The sequence below is a fragment of the Copadichromis virginalis genome, linkage group LG1 (genome assembly GCF_057382275.1).
Source record: "Copadichromis virginalis isolate Kocher_CV1m ecotype Utaka linkage group LG1, C_Virginalis_male_GT1.1, whole genome shotgun sequence".
In the NCBI taxonomy this organism is placed as follows: Eukaryota; Metazoa; Chordata; class Actinopteri; order Cichliformes; family Cichlidae; genus Copadichromis; species Copadichromis virginalis.
This window is the reverse complement of record NC_140618.1, coordinates 31,599,405-31,617,347: the sequence shown is the minus strand read 5'-3', so window position 1 is coordinate 31,617,347 and position 17,943 is coordinate 31,599,405. Positions and strand designations below refer to the sequence as shown.

General features: G+C 42.2%; 1 protein-coding gene across 4 annotated transcripts in view; it reads right to left on the bottom strand.

The window, feature by feature from the left end:
- Window positions 1-17,943, bottom strand: part of tspan4a (tetraspanin 4a) — a 194,360-nt gene that overhangs the window by 146,346 nt on the left and 30,071 nt on the right. Inside the window, exons 1-2 of one of the 4 annotated variants that reach the window (XM_085459732.1) lie at window positions 3,812-3,827; window positions 1,780-1,859 (exon numbers count right to left, since the gene is read on the bottom strand). In XM_085459732.1, coding sequence (XP_085315858.1) covers window positions 1,780-1,842 — 63 coding nt within the window. In that variant the 5' untranslated portion in view covers window positions 1,843-1,859; window positions 3,812-3,827. Of the gene's footprint in view, window positions 1-1,779; window positions 3,555-3,811; window positions 3,828-17,943 lie in introns of those variants that run through there. The other 3 variants (XM_085459717.1, XM_085459723.1, XM_085459709.1) reach the window with 3 other exon arrangements.

Genomic DNA, 17,943 nt, shown 5'->3' with positions numbered 1-17,943 from the left:
CAAACATAAGGCCCTGGGGCCAGAATCATTCTGGTGACAACTTCAATTTGGCCCACTGGAGGGCTTTGGAAAAAGCATGAATATTAACAGTAATTTCCTACATTTTACAGCTTTTTCAACTGGTAAAGACCTCCCCCAAGGCCATTCATGCTACAGCAAAGTGGTTAAGTAATGAATAAACAACTAAATGAGAGAAAAATTATTGTTTGTTTTGTTTTTTTCTCTATCGATGAAAATAGAGCCACTGTGTAAAAATAGAGCACTTTCTGTGAACTAAAAAAAAGCTGTGAGCAATGAGCTAACAGAGCTTGTGCCATGATTTTACACATTAAATTATTACAATTTAAGCCCAAAGACTTGTGCTGCCACATTAATTTACTGCAGCAGCATTTCTTTAACATATCGAAAAACTGAGACATATCATTGAAATTGCATATTTATAAATAAATATATAGTAAAAAGTTCTTTACACCAACCGAAAGGGCCAGTTTCACTTCACTTAAGATTAAAGTGGACTGTATGTGGCCCACATACATTGAGTTTGACATCCACATTACAATGTAAAAAATATTCAAATTTAAGAATCTGAAGTATCCCCTTAAAATTTAAAAATCATCTGCAAAAAGTTTGGGACGAAACAGTCAAAATGTACCATCCTTAGTTTTAAATTGGCAGAGCTCTTCTGTTCTTACCAAATACAACTGGCTTATCAGAAACAGGTTATAGCTACCCTCGGTCAAGTGGTCATTATTTATCCCCAGTGGCAACACACACACAGTCACACATGCACACCGAGTGCTAATAACAAATACCGCGACCCTTCTCTGACAGCCGTTTATAGCTGACTGAAGATGTAGAGGTGAAAAGGTCACTCATTCCTTGAGGGAGATTGCATCTTGGCAGCTAGATTGCATTTCAGTGCCCAAGGCCTCATCTCATTCTGTTACCAATAAGAGCAGACGTATGACAAATCAAAGTAATCCCAGAAAGGTAACCACAGAGGCCAAAAACCCCATAAAGCTCTCCAAGAAGTTGCAAGTGAGTGCACAACAGGAGTCTGCGAGGGAAAAAAAAAACAACACGAGCTTGAAATCTTTACAGCTGGGGAACATGACAGATTTCACAATGAAAATGAAAGTGATCGGTAACGGGGGCTATCAGAGATGGATCGAGACAGGCAGACACAGCGGAGCTCAACCCTCAACCCACAGCAAAAAGATACGATCAACTGAACTGAGCAGACTGACAGCAGATGCCTTGGTGAACTAAGAAGTGCTGCTGTATGGGGAGGAGGGCGAGGCAGAGGTAGGTGAAGAATTATAACACAATGGTAACTCTGTGATTAACTAGTGTACACATAATGCAAGCTCCAAATGTGTCACAGCTTAACACGGCAAACAATGCAGTGCACACCCACACTCAACGAACTGTATAGGGAGCAGAAAAGGCTCCACTCACCCACACAGTGGGCTTTGTACACATGATCTAAATGCATGATCTGTCTCTTTCTCTCAACTCTGCCCCCTCCTCACTCCTCTAACATCACTGTGGTTACAAAGACATGCATAAGAGAGCTCCTTTGGAAAAAAAAAAAAAAAAACGGGGTAAGAAAAATCTGAGGCGAGGAAGCAAAGTATCACTTTCAGCAAAACAAACAGTCTCCCCTCTTCAAAAGTCATGCACAAGAATACATATATTTATATATATATATATATGTATATATATGTTTACATATATATATAAAAATATATATTTTTTTTTTTAAAAGACAGAACTCACCCAGAAGAGGAGATTGAAGAAGACCATTCCATATCGCAGGGCCATCATGCAACCCTCAGCCATCCTGCAGCGCCGCAGTTCTAGGAGGAATATGAAGGAGAGGTCCAGGTAAAACACCACATACTTCTTGCCCTGGGCATAGCGTCCCTTGGATGTTTGCGGCCCCTTTGTCGTGTGAAAGCCGAACGCAAACGGTGGCCGCTTATACTCGAACTCTCCGCTAAAGCGGTGAAACCCAGAAGTGAACGGCGGCGTGTCGGGTTTGCTGTCCAGAGATGGACTGCGCCGATATGGAGTCTCGTCTGTGCTCGAGCGTCTCATAATGGAAGCTGAATGAGCCTTTAGGAGTCTTTAATAGTCACTCTGTGCACTTCAGGTCTGAACAAAGTCCACAGCGAGGGACAAAGAGGTATTCCACTGAGGGGGGGCTGTGAGATGGATTTCAGTAGTATTTCTAACCTAGCCTCAAAATAATTAAACTCCTGAACTACTGATTTAATTATACCCAGAGTGGGATCACACGTGATCTGATGTAATCTGAGAGAAAACAATATGCTGCCATTCACTTCAACCGACTTGCTATTTTTGAATCTTATATATTATATATTCTGCAGGACAGTTTGTATAATCCTGCCACAACATCTGTGTAAATCTGAACATTTAGGACATAATCCCAACATACACGTACACATCTGCACATCCCTATCTCTTTAATCCCTCGCACACAGGTGTGATGCTCCCAGATAAGCTGATCTGCAGTTTCATCTCATAAAGGTTCAATCAGGTAAATGCTTGGAGAGTTTGACCTCTCTAGCGCCTTGGGCTTGCCAAAATGATCCAGAAATGGTCCTACCTGGTCTCATGAGAAATTCCTGAGCAGGTGCTTCCTGGCTGGCAAATAACAGCACCCCTGCTTTGGTTAATCAACTTCTTTTACTCAGAGACAGAGCGCATGTCCGCTGAGAATGAAACACTACTCTCTGGTCTTAGTTGCGTCTGAGTGTTCGGCATGTGACTGGCGATGTGCTTTTGCTGACATGCACGGAGCAAAAAAAAAAAAGAACTAAGATAGAAAAGGAGGCGAGCGGGAAGAATGGTGTTATGGATGTGAGAGGAAGAATGGAAGAAGGCATGAAAGGATGAATGACGCTGATGAGCAGACCATTCTTTGGCTTCTTCAATTTGTATCCCTGTGGAATTCCTGCCTTGCCCAATTTCCTCCTTGCTTCTTTAGTTCCTGCCCTAACTTGAACCTTTTGTCTCTGAAAAGTGTCTAGGGGTTGTTCTGCGTCTCTCCACTCTCATCTAACAAATCACTCTCTTCAACTCCCTCTTATTCTAATCCTGAGCCCCTCTCTGCTCTCCCCCCCTGTGCTGATGGTGGTTAATTAATTTCCAGACTCTCATCAGAGAAGCAAAGTGTGCGGTTGTCCCCTCCTCTCGTCTCCCTCCTCCGCTACAGCGTTTTCTCTCCTCTTCTCTAGGTGGGCAAGGAGATCAAGGTGTCCACCAGGGTCATGGCCAAGCAGCAAGAGAAGAAGCAGCAAGAAGGAGAGACAGGCAGCGAGAAGAGAAAGACAGCTTCCTCAGAGAAGCAAAAGAAAGACTGCAGTGTTTGAGCGGTAGTCCAGCCTCGCTGCCTGAAGCTCCCTCCCTCCCTCTCTTCACAAGCTCCTGTTCTCTTTCTCTCTCTCTGTCCTCCTGCCCCCCCTTTCCCTTTTTCTTTCCTGCCTTCTCTCACAGGCTCCAATGCTCTCTCCTCCACACACACAGTCTCACACACCCCATCCCTCCTCAGAAACTGTCCCCAAAACCTGGCAGCGCGAAAGGCAGGAGCAGTCATTCACATTCTGGCCACACCCTATGAGAGTGCACAACCAATCAGTGCCTCGCAGCTCCATCCTCCCTCGTGCACACGGCAATCATACCCTACCATCTACTAGATAACTCTCTCTCTCTCTCTCTCTCTCACGCACACACGATGTACGTGCACACAGAGGCGCACACAAAACCTGGCGTGTTGTTAACATACCAGTGCTGAGAAGCTTGCTGCACTTGCACTAGTGCTTCCTCCTCCTCTCCTCTCTGCCTCCCGCCTGGAACTCATTCCACATGCAGAGGTTGTTCTTGCTCACAACCCAGGCTGCTCTCTTCACGCTTCACTTCAGTCATGTTCCTCTCTCCCTCTGTCTCTCTCTGGACCTGAACTTGGGTCATACAATATCTGTGTGCGTAGCCTCGCACTGCACGGATTTTCACACGACAAACAACTCACCTAAAGTGTGTCTCTGTGTGTGCGAAGGCACACACGGCCGCTGACATTCACACAAAATAGTGTAACTGCATGCTCCCCACAACCTGGGAGCCATCTGGGTCACTGGTTTTATGAGTCCACAGAGACATTTCAAAGCTTCAGAGGTACTGACTTTATTCAAGGCTGCATCAACTATTTAATGGATTTTTGTTTTGTCTCCTGTGTGTATTTTGGTCAGAGCGCAGAGGCAGCGGCAGCCTATGCTAGGAGAATGAATTTGGCTTACTGAATGACTGACGTTGTTGAAAAGATTTTTGGGCTACTAGTGTTTTCATCAAAATTTTGTCAGGTGTGAAAGAGTAGGAAAAAATACCCTTTATCCATGAAAAGAAAAACAAGGGCAGACCTTGTTAAGCAACATGAAGTAAAGCCAAAGTGCAAATATCATATCTGAGTTGGCTGCTGTTGTAAAAAAAAAATATATATATATATATATTTTAAGCACTTCATCTTCACATCCGAACGTTGCGATTTTAATAACCAGTGCAGCATAAGGAATGACGTTCCAGTCAGTGAAGCTTTAATTACTTGCAGCTGTTGATGTCACAGCAAAGTGTGCCCTCTATCTATACATGCTATCACATGACTGTCACATGATATTTTACGTTTCCCCTTCCATCTGCTTTCAGCAGGGGTGGCAGGCTCACAATAGTGGTCACATGCTTTCTTTGCTTGGTTTTCATCTTCACCAACAAGATCTACACAAACACTTCTGCTGCAACTCTGATGATCCAACTGCATTTGCATTGCTGTGGAGTTATTCATCATCTAACAGAAGATTTCCTGGATTTGTGAGCAATGGCATTTGCTAAAGCAACAGACTATTCCAAATGCATTAAAATTCACTGAATATAATATATATAATAGTCACACAGAAAGGCAGGACGTGGTCCCAGATGCAGGACTCGGGAGACAAGGGATGAACTCAAAAATCCGAACAGAACTGAAAACTAGGAAACCAAGAGCAGGGAGACACAATCATGAGGGAGTACACGAGAAAGGACAAAGGGACACTCGGACAACATACACTTACAAGATATTGAGATGAGAGAGAACAGGTGAGAACATAGCCGAGAGTTACTAACATGAAGACTCAAGAGGGACTTAAACTGAACAACACTTAGCGAAATAAAACAGGAAGAGTGCAACACAACTGATTGAAGAGACGATTATTTGACACAACAAAATGAGGGAACAAGACAAAAAGACAAACACAGACAAAAGACTGCAGAGGAACAGAATGGGGAAACAAAGGGGGATTAACAGAATGAACCTAAGGATCTACAAAACAGAAGCTCCGAACTGAAAGGATGAAATAACAACACCATGAAGAACTTGTATCAGGCATAAGAAAATAAACAACATATAACAGAAAGATAAATTGCAGGAGAATACAGAACCCTACTCCAAAGATAGACAAAAACACAAAGCTAGAAAGAACCTGGACAATAAAACTAAAAAACATCACAGTGACAGATGGACATTCATGTGTCGTGCTAATGTTGTAACACACGATCCAGTAAAATGTCTGTAGATGAGGTTTTACGGGTTCAACAAGAAACGTATAAATTCATTTCTTTTTTTCCTCCAAATATAAACTACCACATCTCTCTCTCTCTCTCTCTCTTTGAGCATATTTATACCATTTATTATATATTTATCAATCACAGCATGTAAGGGGAAAAAATATTTACACAGGATGTGGTTCATCTTACTTTTACGTCAGTTATCCCACTAATTGGTGCAATCTGCTGTCACTTTCATTAAATATACAGACTGAAATGAATCATGCAGCAGGAAACTTCAGCAAGTGCAGCAGTAAAGTGGATTCCACTTCAGGTCTATATTTCCACTTACAAACAGCTTCATCGTAGACTCACTGGGTGCATTGGCACTACAGGGCTCACGGTGACTTTGAACTCCTCACCATGTACGAATGCATGGGGAAACAGAAGCATGGCAAGCAGCATGATGTAATTTAGCTTTATTCAGACTGAAGGTTTGTAGATGGGCCCACATTAAAACGCTTTATGGATCGTTGTAATGTGAAAGCATAATATGAACGGACAGCCTTGCTCAGTCAGATGCACAAAGTGCGCTGCGCTGCACTCCGGTCTCCGTGCAGCCATAAAGGGGTAGGAGTCTGGCTTGCTTTCCCTTGTTTAAAGCTGGAGTATGAGTCTCCTATGAATATCTCCACTAAATGACAAAACAGTCTACAAGGATGACTGCAGTGCGCACAGAGCAGTAATATGAGCATATGAAATGAGAATGGCCTTTCCAGAAGCCTGGCAAATTATTTAGAGCTGTTTGCCTGGTAGAATTTAAGCTTATGCAATCACAAAAAACATTTCACTTCACACTTTTAAGATAATGCAGTTTTTGGACGGTCAAACTTTCACACTTTTTATTCTTACTTTAAAGCAGCCTGTTTATTTTCTTTAAAAATCATTGAGAGTTTACAAAACAGGGCTCAAGTAAATGTGTGAATGAGATGCAAAAATCATAATGTACTTAAAAAACATCAGTAAGGCTAAAATCAAACTGGACACAAAAATTGTCATTATTAAACAGAAACCAACCGCTGGGGTTAAAAAGTAGATCATTGACGTGCCAAAAACTGTTGTTCCTTGAATGGGTACTTGAAGTTGGGTCCTTATAGGCACCCTATGTTTACAGCCTGGTCTCTTCCTCTAATTTTCCTGCTCACGAGGCTGTGATTATTTTTAATAACCTCTCACTTTAACCCTTGTGTGGTGTTCGTATTTTTGTTACTCAGCCAGTGTTCATGGGTCTGGTGGACCCGCTAGAGTTTTGGCTTTCCAAATTAACACTATCAAACAATTTTATGTTAAATTACTCAACAGATGTTTACTTCATCCCAATTACAAGACATATGAACAGCAAACATGGTTAATTTTTTCCCTTTACCTTTGTTAGATCACATTTATGAATTAATGTGCTTCTCGTTTTTCTTTTATATAAAATGTTATAAATAAATCAGTTATAATCAAGTGGAGTGAGTGGAAAGACACAACACATTTACACGTGAAAAAATAATTAATTGTTTAATTTTTCTTTTGAAAAAAACTGAACACGGGTCTCACAGACCCGAACACCATACAAGGGTTAATCAGGGAATGGGTGAGATGTGGGTGCCAACTAGGCTGCTTGCTGTCTGCTAGGATTTACCTGAACTAATTCAACAGTGTTTGTAGCTTTGGTGCCTTTTGTGCCAAAGCACATGCAAAATGGTCTCATGTGTGGTATAGGTCATCCAAGAAGCCCATGGTCCAGTTTTGGTGAGTAAAATTCTATTTAATTTTTATTTACCCGTAATTGACAAGATTTCTGGTATCTGGATTCAACTCCAGGACCTTCTTGCACCACTGTTCCACCCTGGGCCACAATGCAAAGTCATCCCAAAAAGGCCCTAAATAGCCTGGCATGGATGTATTCTAAACACATGCTCGCTGGGTTATCTGGTGATTCTAAATTGGCCATAGATGTGAAAGTTAGCATTAGTCCTTTGACTGGTGATCTGATGAATAGATGGATGGATGGATAACATATCCAAGTAATGCTCTCATGCAGTATAGATGCATCTTACAACCAGATCTTGTGAGTGTTTTGATAATGTAGCACCTCTTCCAAATGTAGCCACTTCAGATGATGCCAAGCAATCATGCTAACATGTAAAGCCCCTAAAAAGGGCTTCACAAACTACAGATAAGCGCTCAATGGCTATTTCCATCGTTTATATCCTATTGATGTAGTTTGACTGCTGTAGCTGAAATACAGCTTAAATAACTGAAAACGTGTTTTTTAGGTTAAGTCCTGATAAAAAAATTAAAAAAAATTAAAAAGTAGCTTTACTGTATGTCTGCACCGCAGATCCTGCAGATTTCTGTTCATGGGTAATGTGCAGGCCTAAATATCACACTATTATTAGTGTTTAATTATCACATACTGAGAATATGCATGGCTCAGGTGCTGTCAGGACATCACTGTCCAAAAACACAGCTGTGAATGTGAGGCATATGAGCTGACTGAAAGCACATTTTCACAACATCATGACACCATGACACCATTGAAGACTCAGGGAAATGAAGATTAATAAGAGCCGCTCCTGTGAGAAATAGCCATGTTTTTACCGAATCAGCTGACTAAGAGGGATTTAAAATTTGCTTTGCTGACAAAGAATTACAGACAATAAGACAAAATATATGCATCAAGATACGTGACTAAAGGGTTTAGTAAAAGCTGAAACCAGCATTGCAGAGTAAAAAAAGCAAATCACAGAACAAATAGAAAATAAATTATTTAGGAGCCTTGTAGTGGAAATGGTAATCGAACATAATAAGAGATACTATTTAAAACAGAATTAATGGGAGAAACAGATTATTATATCTGCTTTTGGTCTTCAGATTTCTTCCAAACACACTGGGGTCTTTTTTGTTTGTTACTTAGAGTTTAAATAATAAATAACACCTAAATATGTAGACGTAATCTGAAGCACAGCAACAACAGCACACAAAACGATTTTCTCTGGATTCAGGGCTGAATCTACAACCTTGAGAGTGTCTAAAATCACCTGAAGGAAAGAACAGCTTGACATTTCTTCTTTCACAGTCAGAAATCTAAATCGGCTGGTTTGTGTTTTGACAAAAAGATAATGCTGAATTCTGTTATCAGTAGAAAGTTTGCGTAACCGCTTGAGGAACATACTAATAGATCCAGCTTTGCCTGCAGTCTCACTGAGATCAAGATTTTTTTTTTAAAAAAATAGGCATAGACAGATAAATAGAATAGAAAAAAAACCATTTAAAAACAATTAGAAAAACTACAAATTTACAAGTACAATGAAAAACACCCCAAAGAAATACAAGCTATGCAAAATACATACAAATAAAATAAAAAGAATCTGAGCTTCAAAAGGCTATGTACATATTTTCACAATTTACAATTTAGAATACTCATTATCTGTTAAATCCAGAATCAAATCTAAAATCCTTCTCATCACATACAAGGTCTTGAATAATCAGGCCCCATCTTATCTTAAAGACATCATAGTATCACATCACACTAATAGAGCACTTCGCTCTCAGACGTCTGGTTTACTTGTGGTACCTGGGATATTTAAAAGCTTTCAGGCCCCTCTTCTGTAGAACCTGCTCCCAGCTCGGATTCAGGAGATAGACAAGGTCTCTACTTTTAAAATTAGACTCAAGACTTTCCTTTTTGACACAACTTAGTTAGGGCTGGACCATGTGGTCCTGAATCCTAGGCTGCAATAGACGTAGGCTGCTGGGGGCTTCCTATGATGCTGAGTGTTTCGCCTTCTCTAAACCCTTTTTACTCACCATGTGTTTATAAACCACTTTGCATTTAATTATAAGTTATTATTAATCCTTGGCTCTATTCCACAGCACGGCTTCCTCCTGTCTTCCTCCTCTAACCACCAGCCAATCTCAGCAACTTCCTGTGAAAAAGGAGTTTTTCCTTCCCACTGTTGCCAAAGTGCTTGCTCATAGGGGGTCCTCTAGTTGTTAGGATTTCTCTCTATTATTGTAGGGTCTTTATCCTACAATATAAAGTGCCTTGAGATGACTTTTGTTGTGATTTGGCAAAATATATTTAAACTGAATTGAATTAAATGTGGAGTAGACCAAGAGTAGCGAGTACGCAGGGGTTTTTAACTGTATAAGTAATTTAGCCTACTTCCCCTATTCCTTCTCTTATTGTAAGGCTCTGAAAGCTGAAACTGAGACTGAACTTCACAAAGCAAAAATCAAATATGTATTTAGAAGCAATCTAACCAAAGCTTATTAGCAATTTTGAAAGGCAGCAATCATTTTAATGTCTACATAACTTTATCTCTCACATTAAAAGGAGCGCAAATAATTTTAACTTTAAAGTACTGCTGAAATTTTGGTGATATATTTATATTTATTCATAAAATATACACTTAGTAGATTTTTTATATACATATATATATATATATATATATATATATATATATATATATATATATATATATATATATATATATATATATATATACCGCAGACATGAGCGAGACAGATAAATATGAAGGCATGCCGGCTCGGACGTCGCCCGGATCAACAAGGTCCGCGTCAGGTGTTGAGGAACCAGGGCACCCTGACGAAAAGTGGGCTACTGGAACAAGAAGGCATCGGTGGGCAAGAGACGAAAACAGGGCGTTGTTGGAATGCTACTAAGTGACCCCGGCGGAAGGGGCTACATGAATAGGATGAGGGACCTATGGATTCTTCGATACCCAACATCCACAATGACGGCGAAACAACTAGTAGCTCAGTGTTCCAACATTCGAAAGAAGGGACTGCTCTCACAGCTAGAGATTGACGAGGTACAACACAAATGCTACGGCAAGGAGGAGTCAGGACGCCAGGTCAGGGGGGCGATATCATCACCCCCACCCGAGATTGGGTACATAGCCCCAAGTGCGATAGGAGAAGGATCGTTGAGTGCGAGAGGAACTGACCTGAAAAATAGGGTCATGGCCAAGCTTGAAACCTGGATCCCCCGTAGCCGGTTACCAAGATTACGTGAAGTACCCTCAGAAGGTCTGCTAGATGATGTTAATGCAGCACTACGGACAATACCTACAACCACGATTACCAACACTAACAAGCTGATCTACAATACGGCAACAGTGATCAGTGAGATGCTTGGCTACAAGTTGAACAGCGACAAGGGGCAGTACCCTCCATGGGGAAGGAGGCTAGAGGGCAAGATCAAAGTAGCACGGAGGGAGGTTAGCCAACTAACGGAGTTGCAGAAAGGTGCGACAAATAAGGTGCCTAAGAAATACAGCAAGCTGTCCATACCTGAGGCCTTGGAAACTGCCAAGCAAAGACTCACAGCCTTGGCCAGCCGCTTGAGGAGGTACACCAGAGAGATAGAAGGCAGGAGAATAAACCAGCTGTTCTCCACAGAACCAGCAAAGGTGTACTCTCAGTGGCAAGGGAACAATAAGAGAACAGCACCACCAAGGCTGGAGACGGAGCAATACTGGAAGAGCATATGGGAGAAGGATGCAACCCATAACGGCAATGCTCAGTGGCTAGAGGATCTGAGGGCTGACCACAGCGACCTCCCTGAACAGGGTCCAGTAACCATCACAGTGGCAGATATCCAAGAAAGGGTCTCCAGTATGAAGAGTTGGACAGCACCAGGACCTGACATGGTTCACGCCTACTGGCTGAAGAAGCTGACTGCACTCCACGAGCGTCTGGCAGCACAAATGAACCAGCTGCTAGTTAACGAGAGACACCCGGAATGGCTAACTGAAGGCCGGACGGTCCTGATCCCCAAGGACCCCAAGAAGGGACCGGTCCCCTCCAACTACAGACCAATAACCTGCCTCAGTACTACATGGAAGCTCCTGTCAGGCATCATATCGGCTAAGATGAACAGGCACATGGGTCAATACATGAGCGGGACACAGAAAGGAATTGGCAAGAATACCAGAGGCGCAAAACACCAGCTACTGGTAGACAGAACAATCAGCCGAGACTGCAAGACCAGACTGACCAACCTGTGCACTGCCTGGATTGATTACAAGAAGGCCTATGACTCAATGCCCCACAGCTGGATACTGGAATGCCTAGAATTGTACAAGATCAATGGGACCCTAAGAGCCTTCATCAGGAACTCAATGGGGATGTGGCGTACAACACTAGAGGCCAACTCCAAGCCCATAGCACAAGTCACCATCAAGTGCGGGATCTACCAAGGAGATGCTCTGTCCCCACTGCTGTTCTGCATAGGCCTGAACCCCCTCAGTGAGATCATTAACAAGACTGGCTACGGATACCGACTACGGAACGGAGCAGTTGTCAGCCACCTCCTGTACATGGATGACATCAAGCTGTATGCCAAGAGTGAACGAGACATCGATTCACTGATCCACACTACCAGGCTATACAGCAATGACATTGGAATGTCGTTCGGACTGGAGAAGTGTAGTCGGATGGTAACAAAGAGAGGGAAGGTAGTCAGAACTGAGGGGATTGAACTACCAGAAGGCAACATTGCAGACATAGAGGACAGTTACAAGTACTTGGGGATCCCGCAGGCGAATGGGAACCATGAAGAGGCCGCTAGAAAAGCTGCAACCACCAAGTACCTGCAGAGGGTCAGGCAAGTCCTGAGGAGTCAGCTGAATGGTAAGAACAAGATCCGGGCCATCAACACGTACGCCCTGCCCGTGATCAGGTACCCTGCTGGGGTAATAGGCTGGCCAAAGGAGGAGATAGAAGCCACTGACATAAAGACAAGAAAGCTCCTTACCATGCATGGAGGGTTTCACCCCAAGTCCAGCACCCTGAGGCTGTACGCTAAGCGGAAGGAAGGGGGCCGGGGACTGGTGAGTGTCAGCACCACAGTCCAGGATGAGACAAGGAACATCCAAGAATACATTGGGAAGATGGCCCCAACTGACCGAGTGCTCAGTGAATACCTCAGGCAGCAGAAACCCAAGAAAGAGGAGGGAGACGAGGAACCATCATGGAAGGACAGGCCCCTGCACGGTATGTACCACCGGCAGATAGAGGAGGTGGCTGATATCCAGAAATCCTACCAGTGGCTGGACAAAGCTGGACTGAAAGACAGCACAGAGGCACTAATCATGGCAGCACAAGAACAAGCTCTGAGCACAAGATCCATAGAGGCTGGGGTCTATCACACCAGGCAAGACCCCAGGTGCAGGCTGTGTAAAGATGCCCCAGAGACAATCCAGCACATAACAGCAGGGTGCAAGATGCTAGCAGGCAAGGCATACATGGAACGCCATAACCAAGTGGCCGGCATAGTGTACAGGAACATCTGTGCCGAGTATAACCTGGAAGTCCCGAGGTCAAAATGGGAGATGCCCCCAAGGGTGGTGGAGAATGACCGAGCTAAGATCCTGTGGGACTTCCAGATACAGACGGACAAAATGGTGGTGGCTAACCAACCGGACATAGTGGTGGTAGATAAACAGAAGAAGACGGCCGTAGTGATCGATGTAGCGGTTCCGAATGACAGCAATATCAGGAAGAAGGAACACGAGAAGCTGGAGAAATACCAAGGGCTCAGAGAAGAGCTCGAGAGGATGTGGAGGGTGAAGGTAACGGTGGTCCCCGTGGTAATCGGAGCACTAGGTGCGGTGACTCCCAAGCTAGGCGAGTGGCTCCAGCAGATCCCGGGAATAACATCGGAGATCTCTGTCCAGAAGAGCGCAGTCCTGGGAACAGCTAAGATACTGCGCAGGACCCTCAAGCTCCCAGGCCTCTGGTAGAGGACCCGAGCTTGAAGGATAAACCGCCCGCAGGGGCGTGCTGGGTGTTTTTTTTTTTATATATATATATATATCGATCGATATAGAGAGATATATATACACACATTTATAAAGTAGTGTAAAAGTTATTAATAGGTCCATCCTAAATAAAGAGGTGAATATTGAGTCAAAGTCTGTTTTAAATGTGCAGATCAGCACGTCTAATTTTCACTTGGCACTGAAGAACTTGATTAAATTGAAGTTAAAAAAATGATGATGGTTTGAGTTAGAATTAGACCCTTTATTTTAAGGGATGCAGGGTGCCAAATTCTGCCCTTGTAAAGGTGATGACACTGCGCACATTTTACATACATTTATTCATATAGTTGCATAAAGGGCCTATATGGTAGTCTTCGGAGGAAAGAGTGTCAGTAGCTGACAAGACTCTTTGTTTTTATCAATAAGCAGACAGACAGAGTCTGCTTATCTGATTCTGTTTAGGTGAGACTGTGCTGGCATACAGTACAAGGCAGAGTTGATGCATCCTGCATGGCTAATAGTGCAAATTAAGCACAAATCTAAAAATATAATAATAATAATTTTGACATTCAACCACCATGAATTCATAATATCACTCCACAAAGCCTGAGAGGAAAATGACTCATACCTTGGCCCACTATTAGTTCAGTGTGGCGACTTAATACCTTTGTACTTTCTGATTTAACAGCATGAGTTATGCCGTTAACTAAAAGGTTTAATTAATATAATGCCAGAGAGAGTGGGTTACATGAGAGGACACAAAACAATTAAGTAACCATGAAAAGCATGTGAGCCAGCCTATTGTTAATCAGGCGTGTCTGTGGATGAACCCACTGAAGTCTGCAGTTGTGAGACCTGACACGGCAAAATGCAATTATGCAGTGTGCCACGCTCAGAGCCAAAACACAAATACTCTCCATTCAAAGACCTGAACAGTGGGCAGAAGAATGGAATGGCTCTGCGCCTACTTACACTGAAGAAAACAGAAAAGAGATGACTGTTCTGTATTCTGTGCAACAAGGCAAAGGGCTGAAGCTTAAAGCTGGTCAGTTTTGTAGCGTAAAATAAATAAAAAAGGAGTCTCTGTGGACCTGCCCTTCAACACCCAGAGCACACCACTGAGCGGTAAAGGCCATGCACTACTGAAAAGAAAAGGCTGATGTTCTAATATTTTCTTAAATGTAACTGTTAGTCGCTCAGTCTGAAAGTGCCACAGTAGCATATGTAAACCCTGACGCATCTCTTGAGCTGTTAAAGAGATTTCAGGCATTTAAGGCAGCCTATTCAGTGAGTGAAGTTTGGTCGGTTGTCATGGAGATGAAACTGAATGTGAAGCGTGCACTCACCAGGTGGCCAGAAACACTAAAATCTTTTTAAAAAAGGGATGCTGAGGGAGCAGACATGCTTGCCTTCTTTGCACCATTGAGTGCCGCTATTGTTCACAAACAATCAAAAACTCATCAGTGAACCATGCCAGTGCACTAGATAGCATGCGTTCTCCCTGTTCACCTTGAACAACAGTGAAAGATCCAGCTTTGTGTAAATGTTCAATGGCGCCACTGAGCAGGACTAATGCAGGAAACTTACACTCGAGCAGTTCGGCTGTCAAATATTAATAGGCTTTAATGCACTCACACAGATATATAAACTGACCACACTGTTATGAGTGTCATTATTAACCATCTCAAATCATTTTGTGTCATTTTCCATAACTCAAACCACTGTTCTCTTAGTTTACTGATCGCCTTCTCTTTTTTTTTTTTTCTTTTGACGGGTTGCCATAAAAGATCCTCTTCCTCCGTCTCACCCTATCCCTAGCATCCTCTCCTGTCACATCAACCCTCTGCATCTCCTCCTATGATATAGTGAAGAGGGACTGGGATCCTCCTCTCTAACTCTTGCCTGGCAGCTCCATCTTCAACAGCAGCTATCTCTGTGATATAGCTGCCCCTCTGGTATACTCAGTTCTAATCCTGTCCCTCCTGGTCACTTCCCCAAAAAAATCCTAACATCTTACCTCTGCCACCTTCAGCTCCACCTCCTGTGTTTTTGTCAGTGCCACCATTTCCCAACCCAACAGATAAATGTAATAATAAAAGCATTTTTGGTAGGAAAAAAGAGAGAGAGGGAGAGGGAGAGTATATGAGTTGTAACCACTTAGTGTCAGATTTATTTATTTGAACTTCACTTTAAAATTCAACTCTATAACAGGTTAATGGGGAAGAGGTGCTGCTCATTTTGAATACACAGAAACACTTTACGATAATGTAATTACACTTTAATTACATGTTATTTCAACGTATCAGTACAGAATGAGTACAGAATGAGTTCAGCTTGTCAAATTTACATAAATCTTCGATCCCTAGCAGTGTGACTCTGAAGTGCTGTACTGTATGTTTGTAAGTTTTCTCCCCAACAAACACAACAATGTCGACGAAACGTTTTGCACCATCAAAGGCACCTGTGGGAGCACCCAAAAGGCAAAGGAAGATGCTACCATTGCACAAGAAGTTGGACTTCTGGACATGATAAAAGAAGGTAGAATTTAACGTATGAGAAAAGTATATAAAGTGTGTAGTGAGGGGTTTTACAGCCTTAAAACATCTATAATAATTGCAAAAACTAAAGTTGGCTACATCGCGGATCTCACCTATTGCGGGTTATTTTTCAAACGTAACTCCTGCAATAAACGAGGGCCCACTGTATTGCATTTATATTGATAAAACAAATGGTCAATTAAATAACAGAACATCCATCATGCACGTCAACATAATGATTCTTAAATAAAGATGTAAAAAAAAGAAAAATAAAGATGTAAAAAGCCCAGAGTAATCCACCCCACAACGCAGCCTGTGCCTGAAAAGTACAGTGAATTTACAGCAAATTGAAAATCCATTTAATTACAGGGGAATTACACCCTTTACATAGCATAAAGTGTTACCGAGTACACTTTCAGACCTTTGGGCAGCAGGTTAGAATTTGTTGTACAGTTGCTAATCAGTTTTTCCTGTCACTCTCTCCGACCTTCCATCTGTTTGTCCACTGCAGCTGTCACATGTACAAGGAGTGAGTGTCAAAGGCAATTGCTTTAAAAGACGTAGCCCACTTGCTTAGGTCTGGTAAGGGCATTGTATGACCTTGATTTTAATTGATTCTCTTACGCATGCATGCTATTACACTTGCCTGCTGACACATGAAAAAGGCCTCTCACTAAACTGCTGTTTGCAGTCACGTCTGTGGCTGCTTGCCTGGCCTTACAGCTCACAGCATGATGCTGCTGTTGGTTAATAAATTTACTGACCCTATGTAATTCCCATCTTAGCTCGACCCATGCTTAATACTCAGCCACAGCTGAAAAGAAGATTTAAAATGCGAGTTTGCAGTACATTAAAAAAACACAAAGAAGAAGAAGAAATGTATTTGTGATCACTTTAAAGATTTATGCCTTCAGTAGGGTTTTGCCTGGAGGGTGATTGTCACGGATGAAAAAGGAATGTTGGAAGGCACAGAGCGGCAGCTAAAGCTTTATCACTTTGGCTTTTTCACGGGGTTTTATAGACAATGAGGGGGGAAAAGAGACTTTTTGCTTCCAAACTTTTGGCTCTTTTGTGTCACTGTTGGTCAGTAGAAGGTGAAAACAAAGGCGATAGAGCATTTGTAAGCATTTGTTTTGGTGCTTGTTCAGACAGCTTAAGGATAAATTACCTATCATCAGTAAAGGTGAACTGAGGAAATTGAACTTAAATTATTAATGTAGTTTTTATAGCACAGGCTCCCCTTCTCCAAAGCCTCCACAGCAAAAACAAAAAACAAAAAAACAAAAAGAAAACTAATTAGGTTTTAAGCTGTTTTCAGCTCGTATGTGTCTCCTCGTGTTCTCAAATGAGACAACACCAGTAGCAATGCTTAGTCTAGCCTGAACTGAGTATCTAATAAGATTCAAGAGTGCAATTCTCATGTATTTTTAAAGGATGCTTGTAATTATGCTACAATCACTGACTCCAACACTGTCTGTGGTGAAATGCTGGAGAAAAAAAGCATCTTAAAATATTCATATATTTTAGCTGCAAGACACATAGCTGTCCTTTGCTCTACTGGGGCCAAGCAGCACTGACAGACGCAGGCTACAGGAGGCAAATTTCACTTTATTTTCAAAATGTCCTAATTGCATCTAAAATTTGTGCAAAACAGGTAAGAGATTAGTGCTAATTAGCAACACGTTCGATCCATAAGAGAGGTCATTTACAAACGAGTTCCCAAGAGGCCAAATCACTTGGGACCAAACTGAAAGGGCTTCGACCAAAATAAACTGAAAGACTGTAAAATGCCAGGGGGGAGCAGACTGGAAAATCATGACAATCTGCATCAGCAAAGAGAAAAACGTGCCAGCGAAATAAAAGAGGCAAAAAAAACCCTCTGATTGACATAATATAGCATTATTTTGAATTTTTATAATATACATATTACTGTTACAATCTAAAAACTCTTGTCCACACATTGTGCTCTC